Source organism: Astyanax mexicanus, chromosome 7 (genome assembly GCF_023375975.1).
Source record: "Astyanax mexicanus isolate ESR-SI-001 chromosome 7, AstMex3_surface, whole genome shotgun sequence".
NCBI classification, from domain to species: Eukaryota; Metazoa; Chordata; class Actinopteri; order Characiformes; family Acestrorhamphidae; genus Astyanax; species Astyanax mexicanus.
Window position 1 is genome coordinate 21,456,235 of NC_064414.1, and position 25,962 is coordinate 21,482,196.

The 25,962-nt window shown below is 38.3% G+C and overlaps 1 protein-coding gene and 1 long non-coding RNA gene across 3 annotated transcripts in view; both read left to right on the forward strand.

The window, feature by feature from the left end:
* Positions 1-19,609, forward strand: part of epas1b (endothelial PAS domain protein 1b) — a 75,007-nt gene extending 55,398 nt beyond the window's left edge. The window contains exons 8-16 of one of the 2 annotated variants that reach the window (XM_049481234.1): positions 9,553-9,700; positions 10,025-10,233; positions 11,507-11,676; positions 11,784-11,897; positions 13,095-13,558; positions 13,676-13,778; positions 13,895-14,000; positions 15,257-15,316; positions 15,638-19,609. In XM_049481234.1, the coding sequence (XP_049337191.1) occupies positions 9,553-9,700; positions 10,025-10,233; positions 11,507-11,676; positions 11,784-11,897; positions 13,095-13,558; positions 13,676-13,778; positions 13,895-14,000; positions 15,257-15,316; positions 15,638-15,789 (1,526 nt within the window). In that variant the 3' untranslated portion in view covers positions 15,790-19,609. Of the gene's footprint in view, positions 1-9,552; positions 9,701-10,024; positions 10,234-11,506; positions 11,677-11,783; positions 11,898-13,094; positions 13,559-13,675; positions 13,779-13,894; positions 14,001-15,256; positions 15,407-15,637 lie in introns of both variants that reach the window. The other variant, XM_049481233.1, reaches the window with a different exon arrangement.
* Positions 19,610-21,772: 2,163 nt separating this feature from the next.
* On the forward strand, positions 21,773-22,338 carry LOC111195992 (uncharacterized). The gene is made up of 2 exons (XR_002651926.2): positions 21,773-21,857; positions 21,969-22,338. It is a non-coding gene; the product is annotated as an uncharacterized LOC111195992 (long non-coding RNA).
* Positions 22,339-25,962: the final 3,624 nt, after the last annotated feature.

The window sequence follows — 25,962 nt, forward strand, 5'->3', positions numbered from 1 at the left end:
TAGTATAATTAGTTTAACCGAAAAGTACTGGATATAATTGAACATTATGTTAAAATAACTGAATATGACGGAATAGTACTGAAAAAAACATTAACATTAATGGGAAAAATAAAAAAGATATAAACATGACTTGAAATGAATAAATGTGTATGAAAAAAATGAGAATCATGTCAAAATAACTGAAAATGACTGAATAGTACTAGACAAAACAAAAAAATTATATTGATATATCTGATAATAACTGAATACTCCTAGACAAAACTAAAAAACAATGTCAAATTAATTTATTTTGACTGCTTAGTACTGGACAAAACTAAAAACTATGTCAAAATAACTGATTATAACTTAATACCTCTGGACAAAACTGAAAAACAATGTCAAAATAACTTATTATAACTAAATACTCCTGGACAAAACTAAAAAATAATGTTAAAACAACTGATTATAAAATAGTACTGGACAAAACTAAAAAATAATGTCAAAACAACTGATAATGATTGAATAGTACTGGACAAAATGAACAACATGTCGAAATTACTTGACGTGTCTAAATAGAGTGGGGAAAAAATAAAATCCTCTAAAATGACTAAAAATGACACAATATGTATGAAAAAATGAGTTTCATGTAGAAAAAACTGAACGTAATGTCAAAATAACTGATGATAACTGACTGAACAGTAGTAAACATGTCTTGGTGTAGTACAGTCTGTCAGAATGGCTTCAGGCAACATACAAACACCTTCACACACATAGAGCCATATTGTACACACTGTGTAAGGTGAGTCAAGATGCTCATAGCCATCTTACACCCCGTCACCAGTCTATTTTTACGCCTTGTGCCTGTGTCCTTTAAATAACAATAGAGCTTATGAATATATCTACTCTGATGGGTGTGGTGGTCTGGAAGTGATGTATGTGTGTTTCGGTAGAGTTCTGGTGTGTTGCTATCTTGGCAACTGAAAACACAGGTGCATGTTCATTGCTATCTTGACGACGCAGGCTTCCAGCGCTCAAAGCAGTGCGTACACTCCCTGCTTGTTGCACACACAAGGACACACAGCAGTGCACAGACCCAACTTTTACAGCAACAATAAACAGAATACAGAAAAAAAAATACTGTTCCTTTAAATGACTTGCTCACACACTTCACAGTGTGAACGCACAGGTCTGTTTCCTCCGCTGAGAAGCACAGGAGTGATGCGCTGTTAAAATAGCAATGTGCCAAAGTCAGAGTGCACCTGGCTCTTAAATGGAAATGGCAGAATGGAGAATTTTGTGTGTTTTATGTCGCACAAGGTGTACTTTTCCCGCAGTTACAATAGCAAAGACACATTGACATGCCTTATATCAAGCTGCAAGGTGCACGATTGATGGCTCACCCCGTTCTTTATACTACCGGGTCAAGGTTCTTTTATTTGTTCCAATTAATTTGTTCCAATAAAGCAGCCTTCTTTTAGTTTTTATAACAAATTTGAAAATGTTTTTTTACAAATTATCTTTATTATAATTATGCTTATTATTATTGAACTACTTAGTTTGCTTGTGATTTTTGTGCATTGCTGTATAGGCTCTGCATTTATTCGTTTGTTTACTGTATTATATTTGTAAAACACTAAGATTTTCAATTTTCCTTTTTTATATTTGTCAATTTTGTCACCTCCTGAGATGCATCTGACACTCTGAGAGAAGTTGCCACTGCTTCTGGACAGTAACGTTTTTTTAAGTGCTGTTTGTAAGTGTAACTCTGTACTATAGTGCTTGATAAAAGTCTGGTGTCTTACACATTAAATAAACATACATTAAATTACATACATTACACATGCATTTTATATTACTAACTCCATACAGACATATACATACTGTATACCTGTTCTTCTGCACGCATTCTCTCGCTGCCTCACACAACCGCATGCAGCCACTGACCTCTTTTCTCTTTTGCTTTCACGATGACCCCAAATCCCACTCCATTGTGTCTTGCTTATGTTACCCTCATCACAAAGCCGCATTAAGCCCAGGCCACAATGTGGCAGGCTTTGCGGCGGCACTGTGCGCTCGTCTGCCTAAAACAAACACCCCCGCCACTTTGTTCTGTTAGCTCCTCCCTTTTTTCATAAGTTTCTCCCTCTATCACTTCTTATATTGTCTGTCCTAATGCCAGATTGTCAGTAATCTTTTCCTCCTTTCCTCTGCATTCACCTTTTCTCCAGTGGTTGGCCTGTATCAGTGTTCTTCAGTGTTCCAGGAGTATTTGTTCAAACAGCAGAGGTACAAAGTACAGGTTCACTTCTAAAGAGTTTCAGTTCTGCCCTGAACATGATTGTGTTTTCCTCTTCTGACACACACTTCAGCCCTTGAGAAATAACTGATTAGTTGGACCAGGAGTATTTTTTATATCAATTGATATTTACACAAAAGATACATTAGTGAAGGGCCAAATCCCTAACAAATCTAAACCTGTCCTGATAGATGCAACGCCAAGAACAGAAAAGAAGAATAATCCCTTAAAAAAAATCTACTTGCAAATTTCATCATCATGTTATCACTAGCTGATTGTACACCTATTAATACAGAGTCTTACATTGAAAAGCAGAGAGAGAAAGAAGACCTAAATAATAATAATAATAATAATAAAAATAGAAAGAGATAAAAGAGATGTTTTCTGTATGGAGTAAAGGGTAGATATGATTAAGGAGCTTTCACTACATTAGGTAAAGTACAGCACGTTTTAGATTCAACTTCTCTGGAAAAAGTAAGGTAAAGAAGAGAATAGTGAATTTCTTTTTGAATTAAGTAAAGTAAAGAAGTAACTAGCAAACATCTGTGAAATGAGAAAAAGACGATCAATGATAAACACTTGGACGAAGTAGAGAGTCTTACTTTGGAAAGCAGAGAAAGAAGAAAGATTTAAATAATAATAATAATAGAAAAAGATAAAAAATATGTTTTCTGGATGGAGTAAAAAGGAAAGATACAATTAAGGAGCATTCTCTATATTAGATAGTATAAATTAAGTATAGAACTTATTAGATTTATTCAATTAACACACAAAAAAAACAGTAAAGGAAATTCTCTGGAAAAATTAAAGTGAAGAAATGTATAGAACAATAATGGTCAAATTATGTAATTAGAAATCTTCTCTGGATTTAATACAGGAGTACAGACTTATTAAATACATTCAAATTAAAAAATAAAGAAGCAAATAGAGAAAGTCTCTGGATTGAGTAAGGTCGATAAGCATTTAAGAAACATCTCAGGATGGTGTGAGGAAGATAAACAATTTGCAAACTTTTCTAAACTGTGGAAAAAAGTAGAAAAATACAGGGAATTTTCAAGAATTTAGAGAACTCATCTGGATGGAGTAGAAAACCAATTCTGAAACTTCTGTTGCTGGAGTAAAGAAGATAAATGTTTATGGATTTTTTTTTTCTAAATAAAGGACTTGTTGCACAGAATCAGGTAGATTTCTGTGGACAAATTAAATTGAAAAGCAAATTGGGAACTTTTGAGTGTGGAGAAAAGTACTGTCCTTTTATTGGAGAACTGGAACTGGTATAAATCAAAATAAACATTTAGGAAGCCTGGATGATTAGGGAACTTATGTGAATTCAGTAAAAGAGGGATTTAAATGTCAAATCTCTCTGCATGGGAAGAAAGTGGATAAACAATGAATATACCTTTCTGGATAGAGTAAAGTAGAGAAATTATTAAGGGCTTCTCTAATCTCAAGGTAGTAGATAAAGTAGGAAAACGTAGATTAACCAGCTTCTTAGATGGTGCAAAGAAATATTTTTTTGTGGATGGACAGAGATGATAAATAATTATTGAACTTCTCAAACTTCTCTGGATGGAGTAAAGAGGGGATATGATTGGGCCTTTTTCTAGTTTGAATAAAGTATAGGACTTATTAGATTCATTGAAGTAGAAAAAAACAAAACAAATAGGCAACTTCTCTCGGAAAACTGAGGTAAAGAAGGGAGTATTTCTTTGAATTTCTTTTTGAATTAAGTAAAGTGGAGAAGTAACTTGCAAACATCTGTGAAATGCGAAAAAGAAGATCAATGATTAACAATTGGACGAAGTAGAGAAATTGTTGGGAAACTTCTCTGGAAAAAGAGAAGCAAAGAAGAGAATAGCGAATTTCTTTCTGAAGTAATAGAGGAAAGTAATAAGAAGTAATAAGGGAACATCTGTGTATGGAGAAGAAGAAGATCAATGATGAATTGTTTGGATGAAGTAGAGAATTTATTAGGAAACTTCTCTGGAAAAAGTGAAGTAAAGAAGCAAATAAAGAATATCTCTAAACTGAACTACAAATAATTGTTGTATTTGATATATATATATATATATATATATATATATATATATATTTTATCTTCTATAATTACCTGATGACAATATTCTGTAGTACAATAACACAACTCTCTACAGCTTGACTGTGTTCCCATCAACACCCTCTCGCTTTAATTTGTTGCTCTCAGTTTATCCAAACATGCGGAGATGAAACTCAATATCTGGTGAGGTTTACAGACGCTGACTTGCCGGCGCAGCGTGTGCTGAGACCAGCAGGCCCCGGGGACAGACAAATTGCATTTCGCATGCGTGTATGAGTTATGAGCGTGATTCAAAAGAGCCTTATTGGATTGGCTCTATTAGGAGCGACTGCAGCGGGCATTAGGATGTCTTGAATCCCATTACGGGTGACTTGTGACAGGCGAGATAAGAGCATCGGGTTGACCAGGGCTGGCGCACCCTCGCCTCGGCCAGGTGTCCCAGATTGCCCTCTAATCTGATGCTGGAGGTGGAGTGGCTTCTATCCGCGGTGACGTTAACGTGCAATTAGGGCCCTTTCATTGTGCGCCGAGGAGAGGAAGAAAGAGCAGCAAAGCAAGTGTTGATCTGAATCAGATTTGTTGAAAAGGAAGGAACGGGCCTTCGCCTCGTCTCTGTGAGCGTATTTGTTTTGTACACTATTTGTAGCCTTATGAACAAACAGCTCGTTTAGTGGCCCCTTCAGCCGTAGAGTGTGAACTGTAACCGTGAATCAATGCGGCTAACTCCGAGCTTATCACGCTTATCGGAGAGCAGACAGACAAACGCACACGCTCAGCAACACAGAGTAGGTCGCGTCACAGCGACCCGGCTCAAGGCTGCGGGCTCCTCAGAGAAAGGGGCCTCTATGCGGCTGGCTTTCTGGCTGTGTGGACACAGACGGACGAGTGGCTGGGCCAACGTGACTAGGCTGCAGAGAAGCACATGCGCCGGACTGGGTTAATCCTGCCCGGAGTGAACCCAACGACCCCGGGCCCGCTGGTTTCCCACGCCAGACTTGGACCAGGTTCAGGCCAGAAGAGCCACAGAGACAGCCTGTCAAAACTTCTATCAGCCGCATTGTACTGATCTGTGGCTGCGCCGCCGTCTCGCTCTCAGCCCCACTTTCCTGTCTGTCTGTCTTTCGAGCTTTCTGTACGTCGCTCTGCCTGTGACTGAGTGAGTCAGCGATGCTCTGTTTCTGCCTCAGCAAACTGGTCGACTTGGTTCAGACCACAAGACTTGTGCATGTGTGCAGCTAAACATAATAATTCTTTATGCTACTGTTTAAATTATTGTTGAGCAATATTGTGAAAAAAGTTCTTGAACTATACGAGCAATTTTGTATCGTATAGTGTAGTATATTTGTAGTATATAACTGGTAGCTCATAACATAACATAACAAGTAGCTTTTACTGCAAAATATAAAAAAATCAAAAAGTATTCATACCTATTGAACTGTTTCACATTTTGTCACCTTACAACCATAAACTTAAATGTATTTTATTGAGATTTTAAGGGATGGACCAACACAAAGCAGCACATGATAATGTGACTAAATAAAAATCTAAAAAAGGATTTCAATACTTAGTAGAGCCAACGTTTGCTACAATTACAGCTGCAAGTCTTTTGGGGTATGTCTCTACCAGTTTTGCTCATCTAGAGACTGAGATTTTTGCTCATTCTTCTTTATAAAACAGCTCCAGCTCAGCCAGGTTGGATGGAGAGTGTCTGTGAACAGCAATTTCTATGTTATGCCACAGATGTTCAGACTTTGACTGGGGCCATTCTAACACATGAATATTATTTAATGTAAATCATTGCACTGTAGCTCTGGCTGTATGTTTAGGGTCATTTTCTTGCTGGAAGGTGAATCTAATTCCCAGTCTCAAGTCTTTTTGTAGCCTCCAACATTTTTTTTCCTCCAGGAGCCATGGCTAAAAAATAACTCACTGAGGGAACTACGTTCCAAACTCCGAGCTGCCGAAAGAAAATGGCATAAAAACCAAAAACAAGCAGACCTAAAAAACTACCAACTGCTCCTGGCTTCCTTCTCAGCCAGCATCACGACTGCTAAAGCTGAATTTTATCACAATAAATTCAGCTCCCTCACAGACTCCCGGAAACTATTTGCTACTTTTAAATCACTACTGAACCCTCCTCCTCCTCCTCCGGCTACATGCCTTACTGCTGAAACACTTGCATCATTCTTTACTGGAAAAGTGGCAGCTATCAGCAACCAGTTTACTGATGTAACATGTAGCAGTCCTAGTACATGCTCTGCAGCCCGGTGTCCCTCCACCGAAGGCGTTGCGCTCTCCTCGTTCACTTCTCTCACTGAAAATGAGACACTGGCTCTCCTAACACGTAGCCGTCCTACTACGTGTCCGCTTGACCCAATTCCCTCAAACTTACTACAAACCATCGCACCTGCAATCATTGCGGCTATCACTCACACCATCAATGCCTCTTTAACTTCTGGTGTTTTCCCAACTGCTTTCAAACAAGCACATGTGACACCACTGCTTAAAAAGCCTTCTCTCAACCCCGCCCAGGTTGATAACTACAGACCGGTCTCACTACTACCCTTTCTCTCTAAAACACTCGAGAGAGCAGTTTTAAATCAGGTCTCTGGCTTCCTCTCCCAGAATGACCTCCTGGACCAGAACCAATCAGAACCAATCTGGACACTCTACCGAGACGGCTCTGTTGTCTGTGACTGAAGCGTTGAAAACTGCTAGAGCTGCAGGCCAGTCCTCAGTGCTCATTCTGCTGGACCTCTCGTCCGCCTTCGACACGGTCAACCACGACTTCCTCCTAACTATACTTTCAAACATGGGGATCTCAGACAATGTGCTGTCATGGTTTAGATCATACCTCACTGGGCGCTCGTTCAAGGTGTCGTGGCAAGGACAGCTGTCCTCAGCCCACTCCCTATCCACTGGGGTTCCCCAGGGTTCGGTACTGGGTCCCCTTCTCTTCTCAATATACACTGCCTCTCTTGGTCAGGTTATCCACTCACATGGCTTTTCCTACCATTGCTTTGCTGATGACACCCAGCTATACCTGTCATTCTCACCTGAAGATAACTCAATCTCTGCACGGATATCGTCGTGTCTCTCTGACATATCCTCTTGGATGAAGGAGCATCACCTTCAATTAAATCTCTCTAAGACTGAACTTATGGTCATACCAGCAAAACCATCTTTTCAACACAACCTCTCTATAAGCATCGACTCTCTCTCTCTCTCACCGACAAAGGTTGCTAGGAACCTGGGTGTTATGGTTGATGACCAGCTCTCCTTCATTCACCAAAGGCGATGAGTCAGCATACAGAGAGGAGGTGCAGCGGCTGACAGACTGGTGTACAGTCAACAACCTTCACCTGAATGTGGACAAAGGAAATGGTTGTTGACTTCAGGAGAGCACAACACACCCACTCTCCACTCAACATCGACGGGTCCTCTGTGGAGATTGTTAAGAGCACCAAGTTCCTTGGTGTCCACTTAGCAGATAACCTCACCTGGACCCTGAACACCAGCTCTACAGCCAAGAAAGCCCAGCAGCGTCTCTACTTCCTCCGGAAGCTGAGAAAGGCCCGTCTCCCTCCACCCATCCTCACACTCTTCTATAGAGGGACCATTGAGAGCATCCTGAGCAGCTGCATCACTGCCTGGTTTGGGACCTGCACCGTCTCTGACCGCAAGACCCTCCAGCGTATTGTGAGGACAGCTGAGAGGATCATCGGCGTCTCTCTCCCCTCCATCACGGACATTTACACCACCCGCAGCATCCGCAAAGCAACCAGCATTGTGAATGACCCCACTCATCCCTCACACGAACTGTTCTCCCTCCTGCCTTCGGGAAGAAGGTACCGCAGCATCCGGTCCAGCACGACCAGATTCTGCAACAGCTTCTACCCCCAAGCCATCAGACTCCTCAACTGCAGAGACTGAACTGATGGTTTTTCTGTACATGCACACACACTCTTACCCCACTTACCCCAGAAAATGGAAAGCACTAAAAACCCTACTACCTCACTGGACTCTATTGCACACTGTGTAATAGAGGTAATTACTACCTCACTGGTCTTTTTTGCACACTGCATAATTTGCACACTGTCTTGTTATTTATTATTCTTTGTCTGTATTGTGTTGTATTGTCTGTCTGCACTTTTGTACTGTTGCACTATTGTTCTGTCTACACTGTGTTTATGTGCACCATGGTCCCTGGAGGAACGTTGTTTCGTTTCACTGTGTACTCTGTATATAGCTGAAATGACAATAAAAACCACTTTATAACATCAGGAAATCAGACAGTTTCTGACGCAACAGGCCACCCAACTCCTGGTACAAGCAGTCGTCATCTCACGCCTCGACTACTGCAATGCCCTGCTAACTGGCCTCCCGGCCTGCGTAGTAAAACCACTCCAAATGATCCAGAATGCAGCAGCACGTCTGGTCTTCAACCAACCAAAACGGGCACATGTCACCCAGCTGCTCATTGAGCTCCAATGGCTACCAGTTGATGCTCGTATCAAATTCAAAGCTCTTGCAATCGCCTACAAGGTGATGACAGAACAGGCTCCTTCCTACCTGCACTCGCTCCTGAAGGCTTACGCTACCTCCCGGCCGCTGCGCTCCTCCAATGAACGTCGCCTCGCTTTGCCAAACATTCACACAAAGCAATCCAGACTGTTCTCATACAGAGTTCCCCAATGGTGGAACAAACTACCTTCCACTACCAGATCAGGAGAATCTCTCGCTAAAAATGGGTTATCTAAATTCCTATTACTTTTGTACTTCATTATTGTAAGTCGCTTTGGACAAAAGCGTCTGCCAAATGAAATGTAATGTAATGTAATGTAATGGATTGTCCTGTATTTGAAGAAAATCAGTCTCAAATCATGATGCTGCCACCACCCTGTTTCATAGTGGGGATAGTGTGTCAGGGTGATGAGCGGGTTTACTTTTCCTCTACTTATAGTGCTTTGGATTTAGGCCAAAAAGTTTAACTATGTTTTTTTCTGAACCCAAGCAAATTCTTTCACGTTTGCTAGGTTCCCTATATGGCTTGAGTCAAAAATCGCAAACAGCACTTCTTACGTATTTCTTAATTCTTATGAATCATAGAGAATATTTGACTGGGGAGTTTGGGTTCATTGACTTGAGAAACCATTAGGACAGACATCAAAAATATGCATTTAGAACTAATTTCTCTTCTTTTTATCCTCTTTTTCTACAGTATGCACTAAAGGGCAGGCTGTGAGCGGTCAGTACCGGATGTTGGCCAAGCATGGGGGCTACGTGTGGGTGGAGACGCAAGGCACCGTCATCTACAACAGCCGTAACTCACAGCCACAGTGCATTGTGTGTGTCAATTATGTCCTCAGGTGGGTCCTGTAACAGCTTCTACATCTTCTACATCTTTACAACATCCTTAACTTTTTTATTTCTTATTCAGCCACTTAGTGGTAGAAAATGATGAATTCTCTCAAAATACAACCTAATTATGTACCTTTGTTAGAAATCTTATTATTCACTTCTTTGACTTATTCTTCATTTCACTGACAAGACAAAAATAATGGGACAGGAACTTGTATTGTGTCCCATGACTTACCATTACCATGTCCCATAGAAACTAAAGGTCACTGCACTGAAATAAAGTGTAGATCACATACTTAGATGATAAATTATGATAATCCTTCTTTTATTAGTGACATTGAGGAGAAGAACAAGATCTTATCCATAAACCAGACCGAGTCCAGTTTCAAGACTCACCACATGAGCAGTTTCTTCAGCCAGGCCGGAGCAGCCGTGGCCAAGGACACTGGGGGAGCTCTCTTCACCAAACTCAAAGAGGAGCCTGAGGATCTAACCCACTTGGCACCTACACCAGGCGACGCCATCATTGCCCTTGACTTCGGTAAGACCTGGACCAGAGAAGCTTATACATATTACAACCTGTTACTCTCTTCTGTTTAAAAGTTTGGGGACCACTGACTAATTATTCCATTCTATATCATTTTATTTACTATGAAATTATTATAGATAGAATTTATAGACATAAAAAATAGTTTTATGTTGTTTTATTTGATATTTACTGTTTTTAAAAAGTTAATAAATGATAAGCAACACTATTATCATTGCCAATAGCTACTTAAGTCCCTTTCAGACATTTATATAATTATTTAACTTTATTTAAACTGGAAGGCAATAAATGTTAGATATTTATCATTCATACACTATATTGATGGAAGCATCGGGACGTCTACTCATTCTTTATTTCTTTTCAAATTAAGAATAATAAAAAAAGAGTTTGTTCTCAACTGTACTGTCTCTACTGTCTAGGAAAGGTTTTCTGATAGATTTTTGTGCATTGTTGGGAAGATTGGATTGTATTCTCTAGCCCATGCCTGCCATTAGTTGAGGGGCCAGTACAGGGTGATGGGCTGTGTGTGTTTTTGCACATCTGTGTCAGCAATCGGTGCAATTTAAAGCAGCTAAACGTTTTTTAGTCTAAAAATAAATTGTGTTTTTAATACATTAAGTTTTAACAGTGCAAAGTCAAATAGACATTTTTATGGTTTTATCTTGGATCATCTCAATGTTATACAACAAATTTATAATGGTATTATCTGGCGCTGAATGGTCCAGAGGGCTACTATGCCAATATGATCAGGAGATTGCTGGTTTGAATCCCAGTCATTCAGCTTGCCATCAGCTGCCGGAGCCCTGAGAGAGCACAGTTGGCCTTGCTCTCTCTGGGTGGGTAGATGGCGCTCTTTCCCGTTATCACTCCAAAGGGTGATGTCAATCAGCACAAGTCGTCTGTGAGCTGATGTATCAGAACCGAGTCACTGCGCTTTTCTCTGAGTGCGCTGTGATGCTACTCAGCAATGCTGACTTCACATGTGTCGGAGGAGGCATGTGCGATTCTTTACTTTCCTTGTAATTCTGCTGACTAGCAGCTGAATGGGGGGACAATCGGCCTAGCCAAATTAGGAGAAAATTTGATATAAATCTTTATATTGGTATTATCTACTGTATACAACTTGTATCTACAACAACTTATATATCTATATAATGATATTAATTTTTCATTATACATTTTTGTTGTTGAAAACAGTGATTCTACTATTCTATTAAATGTTCCAATAAAGTTCTGGTATGATGCACTAATGATTTGTACATTGCAGCTCCTTATAAAGACTACCCAAACTGCAGTAAAATATCTGCCACTCACTCAACCGATGAGGGTCAAAAGCCAAGCTTCACCAGAGACAGGCCCAACATGGCCGCCACCTTCTCTGTGCCTCAGGCTCCACCACCCAGCAGCGCTACTCCCAGTCTGAGCAGCTGCTCAACGGTAAACAGCCTTTAAATGATCTCTTTTATTATCTAGATGATTGGCAGTATTAAGCTTGATTTAAATCCTTTTCATTTTCATATGCTTGTTGTTATTGTGTTTTATAGCCCAGCAGCCCAGGAGATTACTACAGCTCTGTGGATAATGACCTGAAGGTGGAGCTGACTGAGAAGCTGTTTGCTCTGGACACACAGGAGACAAAGAACTCTTGCAGCCAAGAGGTAGGCACATGTAGACCACAATTTGATTATTAGACTTCAATATGATTTGACTTTTCATACCTGCGATAAAAGCAAGTGACCTCATTTCCTCCTGTGGTAAATGATTCATTTTTGGGGTTGTGAAAATGTTTTGACAGTTTTACATTACTGCCTATTTGTTTAGGCAGTCTCACAATGCATGACAAATGGCACACAATGAAGCTACAATCTGGCCCGATCATGAAATTCAGTCACATCTGACCAGATTGGCCTTAAGCCAATAGATGTGTAGTTGTGTCATTTGTTCATATGATTTATGAGTCCACTTAAAATTAAAACAAAATATTTTACCATTCTTTTTGAATATTATTGGAAAAATTACTTGAAAACCGTGGTTTTCAACATGTGGGCCACAGTGGTACTTCTAAGGAGCCTTTGGCCACAAATCATATTAGTTTGTTCTGTTTATCAAAGTAAAACTCCTTTTAAAAACACCATTTGTGCATAAATAAATGGATAAAAGGTAGTTACACCAGTATGAGTGTTTTGTATTTCTGAGTGTGTAGTTTTCTCCATCAAAAAACAGGGTATTTTATAATGAAGGATCCCAACAGACAAACCAGCAAAGCACAGTACATATCTCAGCATACCTCAGGTCTATTCACATAAATGTATGTCAGTAGTGCTATACTTATCATAAATTCACCTCAGCAGTGCTATACTTATCATAAATTCACCTCAGCAGTGCTATACTTATCATAATTTGACCTGCATATTGCAATTTTAGTCATAAATTTACTTTAGTAATTCTAATCTTATTATATATTGACCTGAATATTGCAATCTTAATCATGAATGTCCCTCTGTAGTGCTATTCCAGTCACAATTTTACCTCAGCAGTGCCATAAGTCACATGTGAGTGACATTTACACAGAGAAAGGCAACTGGTTGTTTTGATAAACGAACAATTTCTAAGGCTATTACTACCCTACCTTAAACACTCAGATTCTCAGCTCTCCTTTGCCAGCTTTCCCCTTTTTAGTTCAGTTCAGTTATCCTACAGCCTTAACTAACTATATCCTAACCTAGTTAACTACATGCTAACACGCAAGTCTGGATCCATGTTTGTTTCAGAAGATGTAGTTTTTTCATGATCCAACAAATGCCCATACATAAAATCATGTCTCACTCATGATAAAAACAAAATATGCTTTTTAGACTGATCTTAGTGATCTGGATCTGGAGACTCTGGCCCCGTACATCCCGATGGATGGTGAAGACTTCCAGCTGAATCCCATTTGCCCAGAGGATACTCCATGTGAGGCTGCTGGTCTGGGGATCGTTCAGCAGAGTTTCTGCAACATCGCCAACCTCTTCCAGCCCCTGAAGCCTCCTACACCAGGCAGTTTCCAGCCAAGCCTGTGCTCTGCTGGGGAGAAGCAACGTCCTAACGGTGGCTCTGTGGACCCCTGGCCAGCCATGGTGTACGGCAGCCCCGTACAGCTGCCCCCCTATCACGACCCAGCCTGTACCCCTCTGTCTTCTATGGGAGGCCGTCAGAATTTGCAGTGGCCGCCTGACCCGCCGATAAATTACCCGAAGGCTGGCATGATGGACACCTCGGCTGCAAACCGCTCCTGCCAAGCCATGCCGGTAAATCGGATGCCCCTCCACAAACACAGGTAAGCCCAAGCTCTGTGTAATCATGCTGAACGTATTACTCTTGGCAGTGTTTGGACTCTATTTGCAGTGATGCTATCTTTGCAGTGAGTAAGCTTAATGACTGTGTTGCTTGGCAGGTCTATGGAGAAATTTGGGCCTGGCGAGGCCTACAGAGACATGAGCCCAGCCCGGCTTGCAATAGCAAACAGCATGAAGCGCTCGTTCTCACAGATGACTATGGTGAGTGATCTCAGATGGCTTAAAACTTAATACAAATTTTTCTAAGCATTATAGGCTTGCCAGTTTTAGAGGGAAGGTATTCTAACATATTACGCTTCCATTTGTGCATCCCGCAGGGGGAGGCTTCTGCTACTAAGCCTCCCGAAATGATATGGAAGAGAATGAGGAATGAGAGCTGTGCTGTCTTGGACAGGAAATCTCACAGCACCAGTGCCTTATCAGGTGAAGAGACGGTCATTAAAACACAATAAGCCATATAGGACAGCCAGGAGTATTACATAAAACCATAATTCACTCCCTTTATTCTCACAAAATAAAGGAATACATTACATAATGGTTATTATTGGTTATTTAAGTAATTGCAGTAATCACTGTGTGACAAGTCTTGTAAAAGTAATGTTCTGTAATGATCTAAAGTGAATTATATTTTTTTCTACTAAACTAAAAAAGATTGTTGACAAATTTCTATGTTTTTGTAATGTAATATGTAAGTGGTATAGGAAAGCCAGAAGTATTATATAACCCATAATTTGCTTCCTTTCACACAAATGCATAATAATGCATGTAATGTTTATTACGATATAGCCTTTTAAAAGTCTGGCACTGTAAAAGATTACGAAAATAAAAAAAATTCAAAGTAAATCAATTTCACTATTTTTTTCAAACAATTAAGTGCTTCAGAACTAAAGAATAAAAGTCTTAAAAAATAAAGTTTTCTTCATTAAAGTGACAGTCTGTAGGTTTTTCCTTAAAAAAAGTGTAATTGCACCAAACATGCTTGAAGAAAAAAAAACGCAGAAGTTCACAGAAGCTCTTGTATCAACACCATTAGCAGCACCGCGGTTGCTTAGGTAACCAGCAAAAGCTGTTATAATACCAGAAAACTTATCAGACCTACCAGACACCCTGTTTTAAGAATGAAAATATTTCGCTTTCCAAATATAACTAGAGCCATTAAGGCAAAGAAATAGCTAATTTTTACTAATTAATGTGATTTGGAACATTTTTAATCTTGTTTTTTTACTGTTTAAGGATGGTTTATGAAATAAAAAGTTTAATATGAAATATAACATTTTACACACATGCTTTCCATGCAATGGAAATACAAAAGCTATTATATATTTTAGTTAATTGGATTAATCTACTATTTTTAGAGTCTTCTTTTCTGTGCATTGCATTTTTTTCAATCTCTGGAGATAATTCAGGTCTGAAAGGGTTATAATAGATTATTGTGCCGCCACTCAATAACAAAGACTACTAGAAACACTACTACTTTTATTTTGAAAGAAATTATTTTAAGGACTGCTGCTTTAATCGTTGCTGTTTAACTATGACTTGATGTTTTGTGTACTTTGAGTAAGTTGGTTTACTACCTATAAAAAATATTGCAAAAAGATTAAAAAAATATATATATTTCTACAAAATTTAAACAAAAAAAAAATTCCAACAAAAATGTGTTTGTTTGTTTTTTTCTGCAGATAAAGGCATGGTCCTTCCAGGCGTAATGGACCGCCAGCACAGAAAAACCCAGTATCCAGGTAATCAAACAGGACTGGCAGAAAAGCTCTACCCAGAACAATACTGCAACTACAGAGAATACAGCATGCTGCGCAGCACAAAAACAGAAGGTTAGCTTATACTGCTGAGCGCTGGTTTAGTAGCATAGATAGAACTGGAGCTGTTTTAGGAACAAACGTTGAGGAAAAGGGGCGGATCGGGCTGTTTCTGTGGATCTGACTGTGTAAAATTACTGTTTTCCTGCACGGTCACTTTAATTACAGATAAGTGTATGGCTCAGATGCGTATACAGTAAATAATCATTTGGTTTGTTGTGTGTGTGTGTGTGTGTGTGTGTGCAGGTGTAGCAAGCCGCCTCCTCGGGCCCTCCTTCGAGACGTACTGTCTGCCCGAGCTGACGCGTTACGACTGTGAGGTCAACGTCCCTCTGCAGGGCAACCTGCACCTGCTGCAGGGCAGCGACCTACTGTGGGCTCTGGATCAGGCCACCTAGACCAGCCTAGACCCTCCCAGTCCTCCCAGCTCTCTCTCTTTCTCTCTCTCTATCTCTCTCTCTGTCTCTCCTCTGAACCCTCAGTGCCATTAACCCAGCTATATGACTCACTCACAGCACCATCCAACACAGGGCCTGATCCTGATACAGCATACTGTACATCACACCCACTGCCTAATGCATACCATATACCATATACCTTACCATATACAACAAGAACGTAGCTTGGATTCTATTTTTATTGTCTTTATAAATTATATACAGTGCTATATATACAGTATAATATATTATTTTTAGTTACAAAAAAAAAGCTCTTTCTTGATGTTGATGTTGAATTATTATTTTTTTTTTATTATTATTAGTTTATGTTCTCTACGGTTGCTGAGTTGTATTGTCATTGGCTGTCTGTTTCTTCCTTGCTTGTTAGCTTTTTTTTTTTTTTTTTTTTTTTTTTTTTTTTTTCTCATTGCGTCTGTTTGTCCGTCTGCCTGTCAGGCATTAAAAGCATCAGTCTACTGTCTTGAAGAAAGATGATCTACTGTAAGAATGTTTGTTTTTTTTTGTTGTTTTTTTCCCTCTAACTTTCCTACCTCTGACACCTTGAGCCTTTTACAGTCATATTTATGCATGTTTTAGTGCCTTCTCTTTTTCAGTTTGTTCTCGTCTCCTCTTTTTCTCTCTCTTTTTGTAACTCTTTCTTTCTCTCTCTCTCTCTCTTTTGCTCTCTTTCTCTCTAGCCTTTGCTATTTTGTGTGACCACTTTATATGCTTTTTGTCATTTTAGCTGTAAACACGATATTTAAAGGAAGAGACTCTAAAGTTTCTAGTATAAATCTCTCAATAATTATGGAATTGTAGCACTAAAATACCTGGGTACTTTGTCTTATCTACTCAGTAGATGTGGATCGGAGTGCTTATTTTAAGTGGTCTGTAGTGCTGGTATCTGTTCGTTCCTTCTTTCAAGTGGCATTTGTTTTTTTTGTTATTTCCCCTGTGATATGCAGAATTTTGCATATTGTATTTGTTGGCGGGCCAGTGCGGTTTTTATTCTCGCTCTAATAAGAGAAGGAAAAAAAAAACACCCTAGTGAAGAGATATATCGTAGAATAACGAGAATAAAGGTTCTGCTCTTCAGATGTAGCAAATTAGATATTTTGAGAGTTTAAAAAAAAAGGAAAAAAATATATATTCAAAATAATCACTTTATTAAAAGATTAAAACACACAACCAGTTTGCGTTTGGAAAAAAAAATAAAAAAAGATTTTTTTAACAGTGTTTCCATCACACAGGCTGAGATTCTCTGTAAAGTTGAAGTTGAATGTGTTGACTGAATGAGGTATGCCCTTCATTTTCACAGCTTTCTTTTATTTGTTTGATAGTTTTAACAGATTATATAGATTAGTTATTGACTGTCTAGTCCGCTGTTTGTACACAAACACGCACACGCACCCAGTCACATACTAATATGCATACAGTCATATATATATATATGTATACATACACAGTCACATGCCTACACCTCAAATGATGTGTCCTCGTTATTAGCGTTTAGTTCTGTGTTCTGCTAACCCCCCGGTGCGGAAACGGCTGAAAAACACCAGTCATGCTTTGAAATAATGTAAAATGGTTAAAGGAGGCTTTTTTTTCCTGCACAATCCAGTTCCAGCTTGATATTAAACTGGAGAAACTGGTGCTGCTTTGTGATGGTTTAAGTGTGCAAATGGGTTTGGGTCAGACAGTGTGGGCAAATGAGAGTAAATAAAAAAAAAAAAAAACGTAATTTTTTAAGTAGCTCTGCCATTATTTGCCATTATTTACTGATTTAGTTTCAGTTTGTAAAAAAAAAAACATTATTCATAGGAACATACCAATACCATAGACCAATACAAATTGTTTAAAATGACTTAAAATCTCTGCAAATAGGAATAGATTTGAATTACGTATACTGTACACACAAGATTATATTTTCACCCTCAAAACAGTTACACATTTGTCTCCAGACAAGCTAAGATGCCGCATTTCGAGGCTGTAGTTTTGCAGGGATGCAGAAAACCACAGCTGATTACCAGTGACAGACTGATCCTGGCTCAGCGCCAGCAGTAGAAAACCTTGTACCTTATAGGGTAACAAATCCTCTTTAACATCCCCCAAAACACATGAACTTTCCCTGCTAAAGCACTGCTCTCATACCCCCTCATACACTGTAATCTGTATCAGCCACATGTTTAGCATTTTAATTTAATTAAATAATTTAAAATCAACTTCAAAATAAAAGCACAGAAAATCTGCTTACTCAAGCACACTTATCATTTAAAAGGAGCCAAAAGGCATTAAAGGCCACATAGTTTTGTGGTGTTTAATATTTAATGAAAGGAAATATTGCCTTTACTAATCAAAGATGTAATATAGATATTTGTTTCCCAACACCTGATCTAAAAATCTGATGATTGCAAAGTAATTACGTATACAGCTCTGGAAAAAAATAAGAGATCACTTCAGTTTCTCTGATTTTGCTGTTTATAGGTGTATGTTTGAGTAAAATAAACACTGTTGTTTTATTCTATAAACTACAGACAACATTTCTCCCAAATTCCAAATAAAAATATTGTCATTGAGAAATTGTCATGAGAAATGGGTGAAATAACAGACCAATTATAATACCAAGAAAACAAATTCTTATATATATTTTTAAGAGTTTTAATAGTTCAGATTGATGATAGTGATACTGTTATTGCTTCGCTTTTTTTTCTTACCATTCAAACACAACCATACAAAATTTATTAAAATAACTGCTAAATGTAAAAAAAAAATCCAACAATTGTGTACGAAAAAACGTTCCAAACTGAAAATGTGTCCAAAAGTGATAAACAGAGACGTAGATCACTACAATGTATTTTGTAACCAAAAGGTATAATAACATTGATCTGTAAAATCCTTGTGGTTTAAAAATAGTGGATTCGTTTAAATAGATGATCTAATATTATTTAGCATTTTATTCTGATTTCTTTTTATTCCTAAAATTCTCTCAAAATAAATGCTAAGTTATTTATTACCGTAAATGTGTTTTTTTTCTTTCTTTCTGTTTTTTTATTAATACAGCAAGTGATTCCAAACTTCTGAACAGCAGTAAAACATGTATAAAGAGTGTTAACTCTCTTTTGTTTGGTCCTGCATTACCCATGTCCAAAATAGCCCAGTTATCTAATACACAATACATGTCAGTTTCCCGGACAGGGTTTAAGCCTAATCCGTCTAATTGAGAATGCTGTGCAGTCCTGGACTAGGCCTAATCCCCCTGATATTAAAGTGCACAGACAAGTACAAGTCTTTCTTTCTTCTCCTATTATTATTATTATTATTATTATTATTACCTGAACTTGCTCTCAGAGATCAATGCCAAAGTAAACCCACGTACGCCTGTTGAACTAGTTTGAGTTTATTTGAGAGGTGTGTATTCGCATGTGAGGAGAGCAGCAGAAAGTCCGGTCAGCCACTCTGAAAGCTGTTCACCAGACGTCCAGTAGCTGTAGATACTGCTGTGCTGCATGAAGGGCATTAAAACCTACTAAATATTTTTTTCTTAACCAATCTGCCACTGTGTTCCTCAGCTGTACAGACAGTCTCAGCCTGTGTTTAGATGAAATAAAGTTAAGATTTTGGATTGGTTAGTCATAGCAAGCAATCCTGTATTTTGATATGCTAAATAAATATTGACATTATTATGATATATTATTATTGTTGTCTTTACTGTACGGGAAATTCTACCCAGTAAGAAATTGTATCTCTGCACTGATATCTTATTAAAGCATATCAATCTTCACTGTGTCTTCTTTATTGTCTTTATCGGGGATCAGAATACAGACGTGGGACCGTAATCCCAGTAAACACTGGGTGATTATAAGAAAACTGTGCTTTTTGACCCTGATGTCTTAGAAAAAATGACTTTTTCATATTTATAGGACTTTAGATTACCCAGTAAAAAAAATACAAAAGATCACTTCAGTTTCTGAATCAGTTTCTCTGATTTTGCTATTTATAGGTATATCTTTAGAGCATTTCTTTGCTAAAAATGAGAAAGTGCTTTTAAACCTTCAATAATGCAAGAAAACAAGTTCATATTCATAGAGTTCAGAAATCAATATTTGGTGGAATAAACCTGGTTTTTAATCAGTTTTTATGCATCTTGGCATGTTGTCCTCCACCAGTCTTACACACTGCTTTTGGATAATTTTATGCCTGCACTCCTGGTGCAAAAATTCAAGCAGTTCAGTTTGGTTTGATGGCTTGTGATCATCCATGTTCCTCATAGGTTTTCAATTTGGGAAAATCAAAGAAATTCATCATTTTTAAGTGGTTTCTTATTTTTTTTCAGAGCTGTATGTAGTGAAGCAAAAGAAGTAGTAGGAGAATTAAATATAGATACAGCATATTAGTATTTAAGTACCCTAAAGAAGTGCGTATGCTTCCTTACTATACATCTCTACTTAAATTTAATGATCAAATGTTCAGGGTTAGTTACTTTTGTAAATGTTAATCTGGCAGTTGTTCTACACATTGTTCCTTATGAATGGATTGGAATGGACCAATAGAAATTCTATGATGTTACCACTAATGAAATCTGCAAAATCAAGGTTTTTGCTTGTCAGTGAAAATATGCATGCGTTTAACTGCATAAAACGTATTATTAAATTATTGATGATGGCAACCCGAGTGTTTTTAGTTTCTGCAGCTAAAATATCGAAAAACAAATGGCTATGGCTAATATATTAAGCATAAAAAGTAAAAAAAATCAAATAAAACCCATGTAATGAATAGACTTTTTTATATAGTTTTCAAAGGTTCTGTAGTGAAGGCAACAGTTCTATATATAACCATGACAACTCAAAAACCTGTGGATGTATAAATGGCTATTTTCTGTGTTAAGAGGCTTTTTGGACCTTGTTCTGTGTTTTACAGCAAACACTTCATGACAGCACTATATAAACACTAATTATTGGACTATTGCACAAACAAGTGGATACAAAACAGGTCACTGAGCAACCCCTGTGTGGGCCATTCCTCTAGTTTTATAAATAATACTTGCAGTTGTAAAATTCAAAAGTAAGATTCAAAAAAATACAAATAAAATAAATGTAGTGAAGTTAACATTTCTTTCAAACTTAAAAAACATCAAAAGAATATAATTGAGGTGCTACAGGAGTTCTTCAAGCTATGCTTTGTATCACTATATTAAAGCAAACAGCACACCACAATTAAAATATTAGGTTAACATCATCCTAGTTACTTAAAACCAAACTAAATCAGCAATGAACTTTTGAGACACTTATTCATTTTAATTCAAGTTAATTTTTCCTCACGAGACCCGGACTTTTGCTTGGTGTACATTTTTTTATTTTTTCCAGCTATTTGGGATTAGTATGGTCAAATATACAGCTCTAGAAAAAATTAAGAGACTACTTCAGTTTCCGAATAAGTTTCTCTGATTCTGCTATTTACAGGTTTATGTTTGAGTAAAATGAACATTGTTTTATTCTACAAACTTACAATCAGCATTTCTCCCAAATTCCAAATAAAAATATTGTCATTCGAGCATTTATTTGTAGAAAATAAGCTTTATATAAAATAAAAACAGCATTTAAAACAGATGTCTAGATTACAGACCAATCTCTTGAGCCCGACCCGACATGGCCCGAGGAAAGTGGCAGGGAGTGACTATATGCTGAGTAACCACAAGGTTATTCTTACAGTGTTTTTGGCAGAATGAATTTGTCTGCATATTTCCTACTTGCATTCATCCATGTGTAGTCATTTCCTCCAGATTACCATATGGTTATTCTCGCATGGTTTTGGCAGATTGAATTGGTCTCCATGTAAATTGGATACTGAACACCAAACACAATGGGTTAACTCAAAAGATTAATGTTAAATGTTAGAGTTATTCTAGCTTTCTATGTAATTAACTTGTTCTTTTATACAGTACAAGGATCCACTACAAAGCTGGAGAAGCTGGAGACATTTCCGATGCCAAGCCACTCTTGGTTGATGGACCTCAATTTGAGGTTTTTGAGGTAAGCGGTCATTGTTATCAGTCAGTTTTTTGTTTGACTGAAACTTGTGTTTTAATGGCTGTATTCTTCATCTCACCCTCATTAAACATCAGCTGTTTAAAATCACTGCAGAGTCTCTCCTTCTGGGCTCTCCACTGAAGGAGCTCCACTCCTGAGCAGAAGAGAGCAGGACCCTGCTCGTCACGTTTAACATTCTCCAGTGGTGGCTGAGCTGCGGTGTTCTGCAGAGTTCTGAAGGGCTTCGGGACTGGAGCCAGTTCAGACACGTTAATTAAAGGAACATTCCACAGGTGGACTCTTTCCTCCACGTCCCTCCTCGTTTAGTCCGGCCGTGTCAGAAAGAAGCCTGCTGTTCTACAGGCCGCGCCACGGCCCAGACTGAAGCTCACTGACGGGGTGACTGTGTGGAAAGTATGAGAGTGAAGATGAGTTACAGTAAATGTTTGTTGGCATTATAATTATAAACATGGTGACATAGTGACGGCTGGCTGGCTGCGTCCTAAATTGACCTGGGGGTTCTCAACTGTTTCTACCTTACGGCCCACCTGTTTACAACGGCCCCCCCCCAATAATAATAATAATAATATTAATTATAATAATAATAATAATAATAAACTCTTGCTACGGTGATTTAGATTTTCCAAATATAGTACATGAACTCCTTACTGGAAACATGCTCTAATATTGTGCTTCCTTTGTATTTTTACCTTTAAATATACACATAAGAGTAGATAGATAGATAGATACTTTATTGATCCCCGAGGGGAAATTCTAGACATCCAGCAGCAGACACAAAGTTACAAATTGAATACACAAAGTTACAAAATAAAATATATAAAATATAAAGATAAAGATATATATAAATAAAATCAAATAGAAAATAGAATGTACAATGTAAAATGTAAAGTGTAAAATACAGTCTTTAGTGTGTGTGTAATGTAGAATGGAGGTAGTGCAGTTGAACAATAGACAGTGAACACCAGTTGATGTGCATAAAGTGAGGATAACTGATGTCAGCGATACAGAAAGTGCAAATAAACAGTTATATAATGATTTAAATTCAGCAGTGCAAAAGATACGTAAACAGTAGATTGTTGAACTAGTGAATGAACTACTAGTGCAAAATGGGTTGAACTATAAAAATAGTGTTATGGGCATCAGCAAGTCTGAGAGTGTGTCCATAGCTGAGGGTGTTACCATGGTGTGGCCAGAGTTGCCAGGGTGAAAAAGTGTCACAGAGTCTTTAGTTTGCTGTGCTGAGATGAGTTGAAAAGTCTTATGGCCTGAGGGACAAAAGACTTTCAGAGTCTGTCTGTGGAGCAGGACTGGGACAGCAGTCTGCCGCTGAATGAGCTCCTCTGCCTGGTGATGGTGCTGTGCAGAGGGTGGTGAACATTGTCCATGATGTTCAGCAGCTTGCTGAGGGCTCTCCTCTCTGCTAGTGGTAGCACGGTTTGACAGGGTAGCACAACTCGACAGAACACCTGATGACTCGGCTCGCTGCGTGGGCGTATCCGTGTGGGTGTATTCGTGTGTTTTTTTTATTTAAATGAAGCAACAGATGTAGTCAATCATAAGTTTAAGATTTTTAAATCAACCTCACTGTGATCTATAGATCTATAAATCCTTTTTCAGCTTCTCCTCCATGGTTGAAAGGCAGCTGTTCTGAACTTTTTGTCAGAGGGCGGGGCTGCGCTCACGCAGCCGCTCTCTCTATTTAAATTAATAGGATGCGCTGTGCTGGTGGACGGGGAAGGGGTTCGTCTTTCGTGCGCGTCGCGCCGCACTAACACTAAAATTTGATTTCAGGTCGCGGGCCACAAAATATCGTTCCGCGTTCTCGCGGGCCGCGAGTTTGAGACCCCTGATTTAAAGTGCTCACTACAGAGTACTGTCTCCCTCTGAAGGTGAGCCTGCGGACCCCTAAAGGGTGCTTCGCTGCCCCCTGGTTGAGAAACCCTGTGTTAGAGGGTATAAAAGGGCGTAAGAAAGCCGCTAGGCACCGAAGGGTGTTCAGATATTTCCCCCACATGCTGTCTGCAAGGTCACCCATGACTGTGATGTCTGCTGGACTGTGGCCTAGTCAAACCACGTCTCTCCTTTTTTGTTATTGTCCCATTTGGCTTTTTGTTTGAAACGTGACGCATTTCCCTTCCTTCTCTTCTACACACCCTCAAAGATGAAGAACACCTCCAGTAGCTTCCGTTTGTTTACACAGGTACTGTGCCAGAGGCTCTACGTCAAATGACACAGAATGACACAAAAAAAACGACAGATCTGAGGCATTTACACTAAGACTGAGTGCCAAAAATATCCGCGTTTAGAAAGTGCAGAAAAAAAACACATTATAAAAATTGCAATTGATTCAAATGAAATATGTGTAAATGCAACGGTGATATTTTTAATTAATTATAATATAAAGATAAATTAATTGGGAAAAATTGTGCAAATTAGGCTGTAGTACACTGTTGGGCACCTCAGTCTGGCATCCAGGCAGTAGACAGTAGAAGTGTTTCCACCTGGTGGAGACATTCCTAGCAACCCTTTACTGTGTGTGGATGAGCATTATCTTGCTGAAAAAAAGTCAGCTGTCATATTTGATCATCTTTCCCTTAATCTCTATCTTTGTCAGTCAGTCTGTTGGTCACTCTCCATCTGTCTTTATCTTTTCCTCAGTCTCTTTATCTGTCAATAATTCAGTCTGTCAGTCACTCTCCACCTGCCTTTATCTTTCTTTCAATCTCTTGATCTGTCTGCCTTTATTCAATTCATCTGTCTTTATCATTCCCTCAATCTCTTGATCTGTCTGCCTCTATTTGATTAATCTGTCTTTGTCTTTCCTTCAATCTCTTGATCTGTCTGCCTTTATTCAATCCATCTGTCTTTATCTTTCCTTCAATCTCTTGATCTGTAACCATTTTTAAGGTCTTTTTATCTATTTGAGAGCGAAAGATATTGTCTGTCAATCTCTTAAACTATCTCTCTTTATCACTTTGTCTGTCTGCTTCCCTCTTCATTTCTTCCAGTCTCTTTATCTCTCTGTTTCTCAATTGTCTCATTCTTACTTACTGTCTGTCTGTATATATTTCATTATCTGTGTGCCTCATTCTCTCCCTGTCTTTCTTCTATTGCTTTATCTGTCTTTCATTTCTATCTCTTCATCTGTCTGTCTTGTTCTTTCTGCTACTTTGTTAGTCCCTTTCTCTGTTTGTATTTCTTTTTTTCTTTTTATTTATATCTGTCTGTTTCTCTATATTATATTTATATCTGTCTGTTTTATTTTGTTGCTGTCTTTCATCTTTTTATCTGTGTCTCGTTCCATTTTTTTATCTGTCTGTCTAGTTCTATCTCTTTATCTGTCTTTTTCTCTCCATTACTTTGTTGGTGCCTATTTCAATCTGTCTTTCTTTTTTACTATCTTTTGTTTCTATCTGTTTGTCTCTATATATTTTTTATCTGTCTGTTTCTTTTCCTCCCTGCCTGTCTTCTATCTTTTTATCTGTCTCTCTTTCTATACTTGTATCTGTCTGTCTCATTCTATCTCTTTATCTGTCTCATTCTCTCTGTTACATTGTAAGTCCCTATCTCAATCTGTCTTTCTTTTTTATTATCTCCTAGTCTGTCTGTATCTGTTTGTCTCAATGTACATCTCTATATATTTCTTCTATATATTTCTCTATTTATGTATTTCTCTCCCTGTTTGTCTTTCAACTCTTTTTCTATTTGTATTTCTTTTTTTTTCTCTTTATTTATATCTGCCTGTTCCATTTTGTTCCTGTCTTTTATTTCTTTATCGGTCTGTCTCGTTCCATCTCTTTATCGGTCTGTCTAGTTCTAACTCTTTATCTCATTGTCTCATTCTATCTCTTTATCTGTCTGTCTTGTTTTTTCTGTTACTTTGAAAGACCTTGTCTTTCGTTTTTTACTATCTCTTTATATCTATCTTTCCCTCTCTCTCTCTTTTTCTCCCTGTGTTTTCCTGTCGTTTCCAGGTGCAGGCTTTGGGAGAAGTTCGAAACTGGGACCAGTGAGAACAAGCTTCTGCCTAATTCTTATTTATTCTGGATCTAAACATCGTCCGCAAAGCAAAACATGGAAAGAGGAA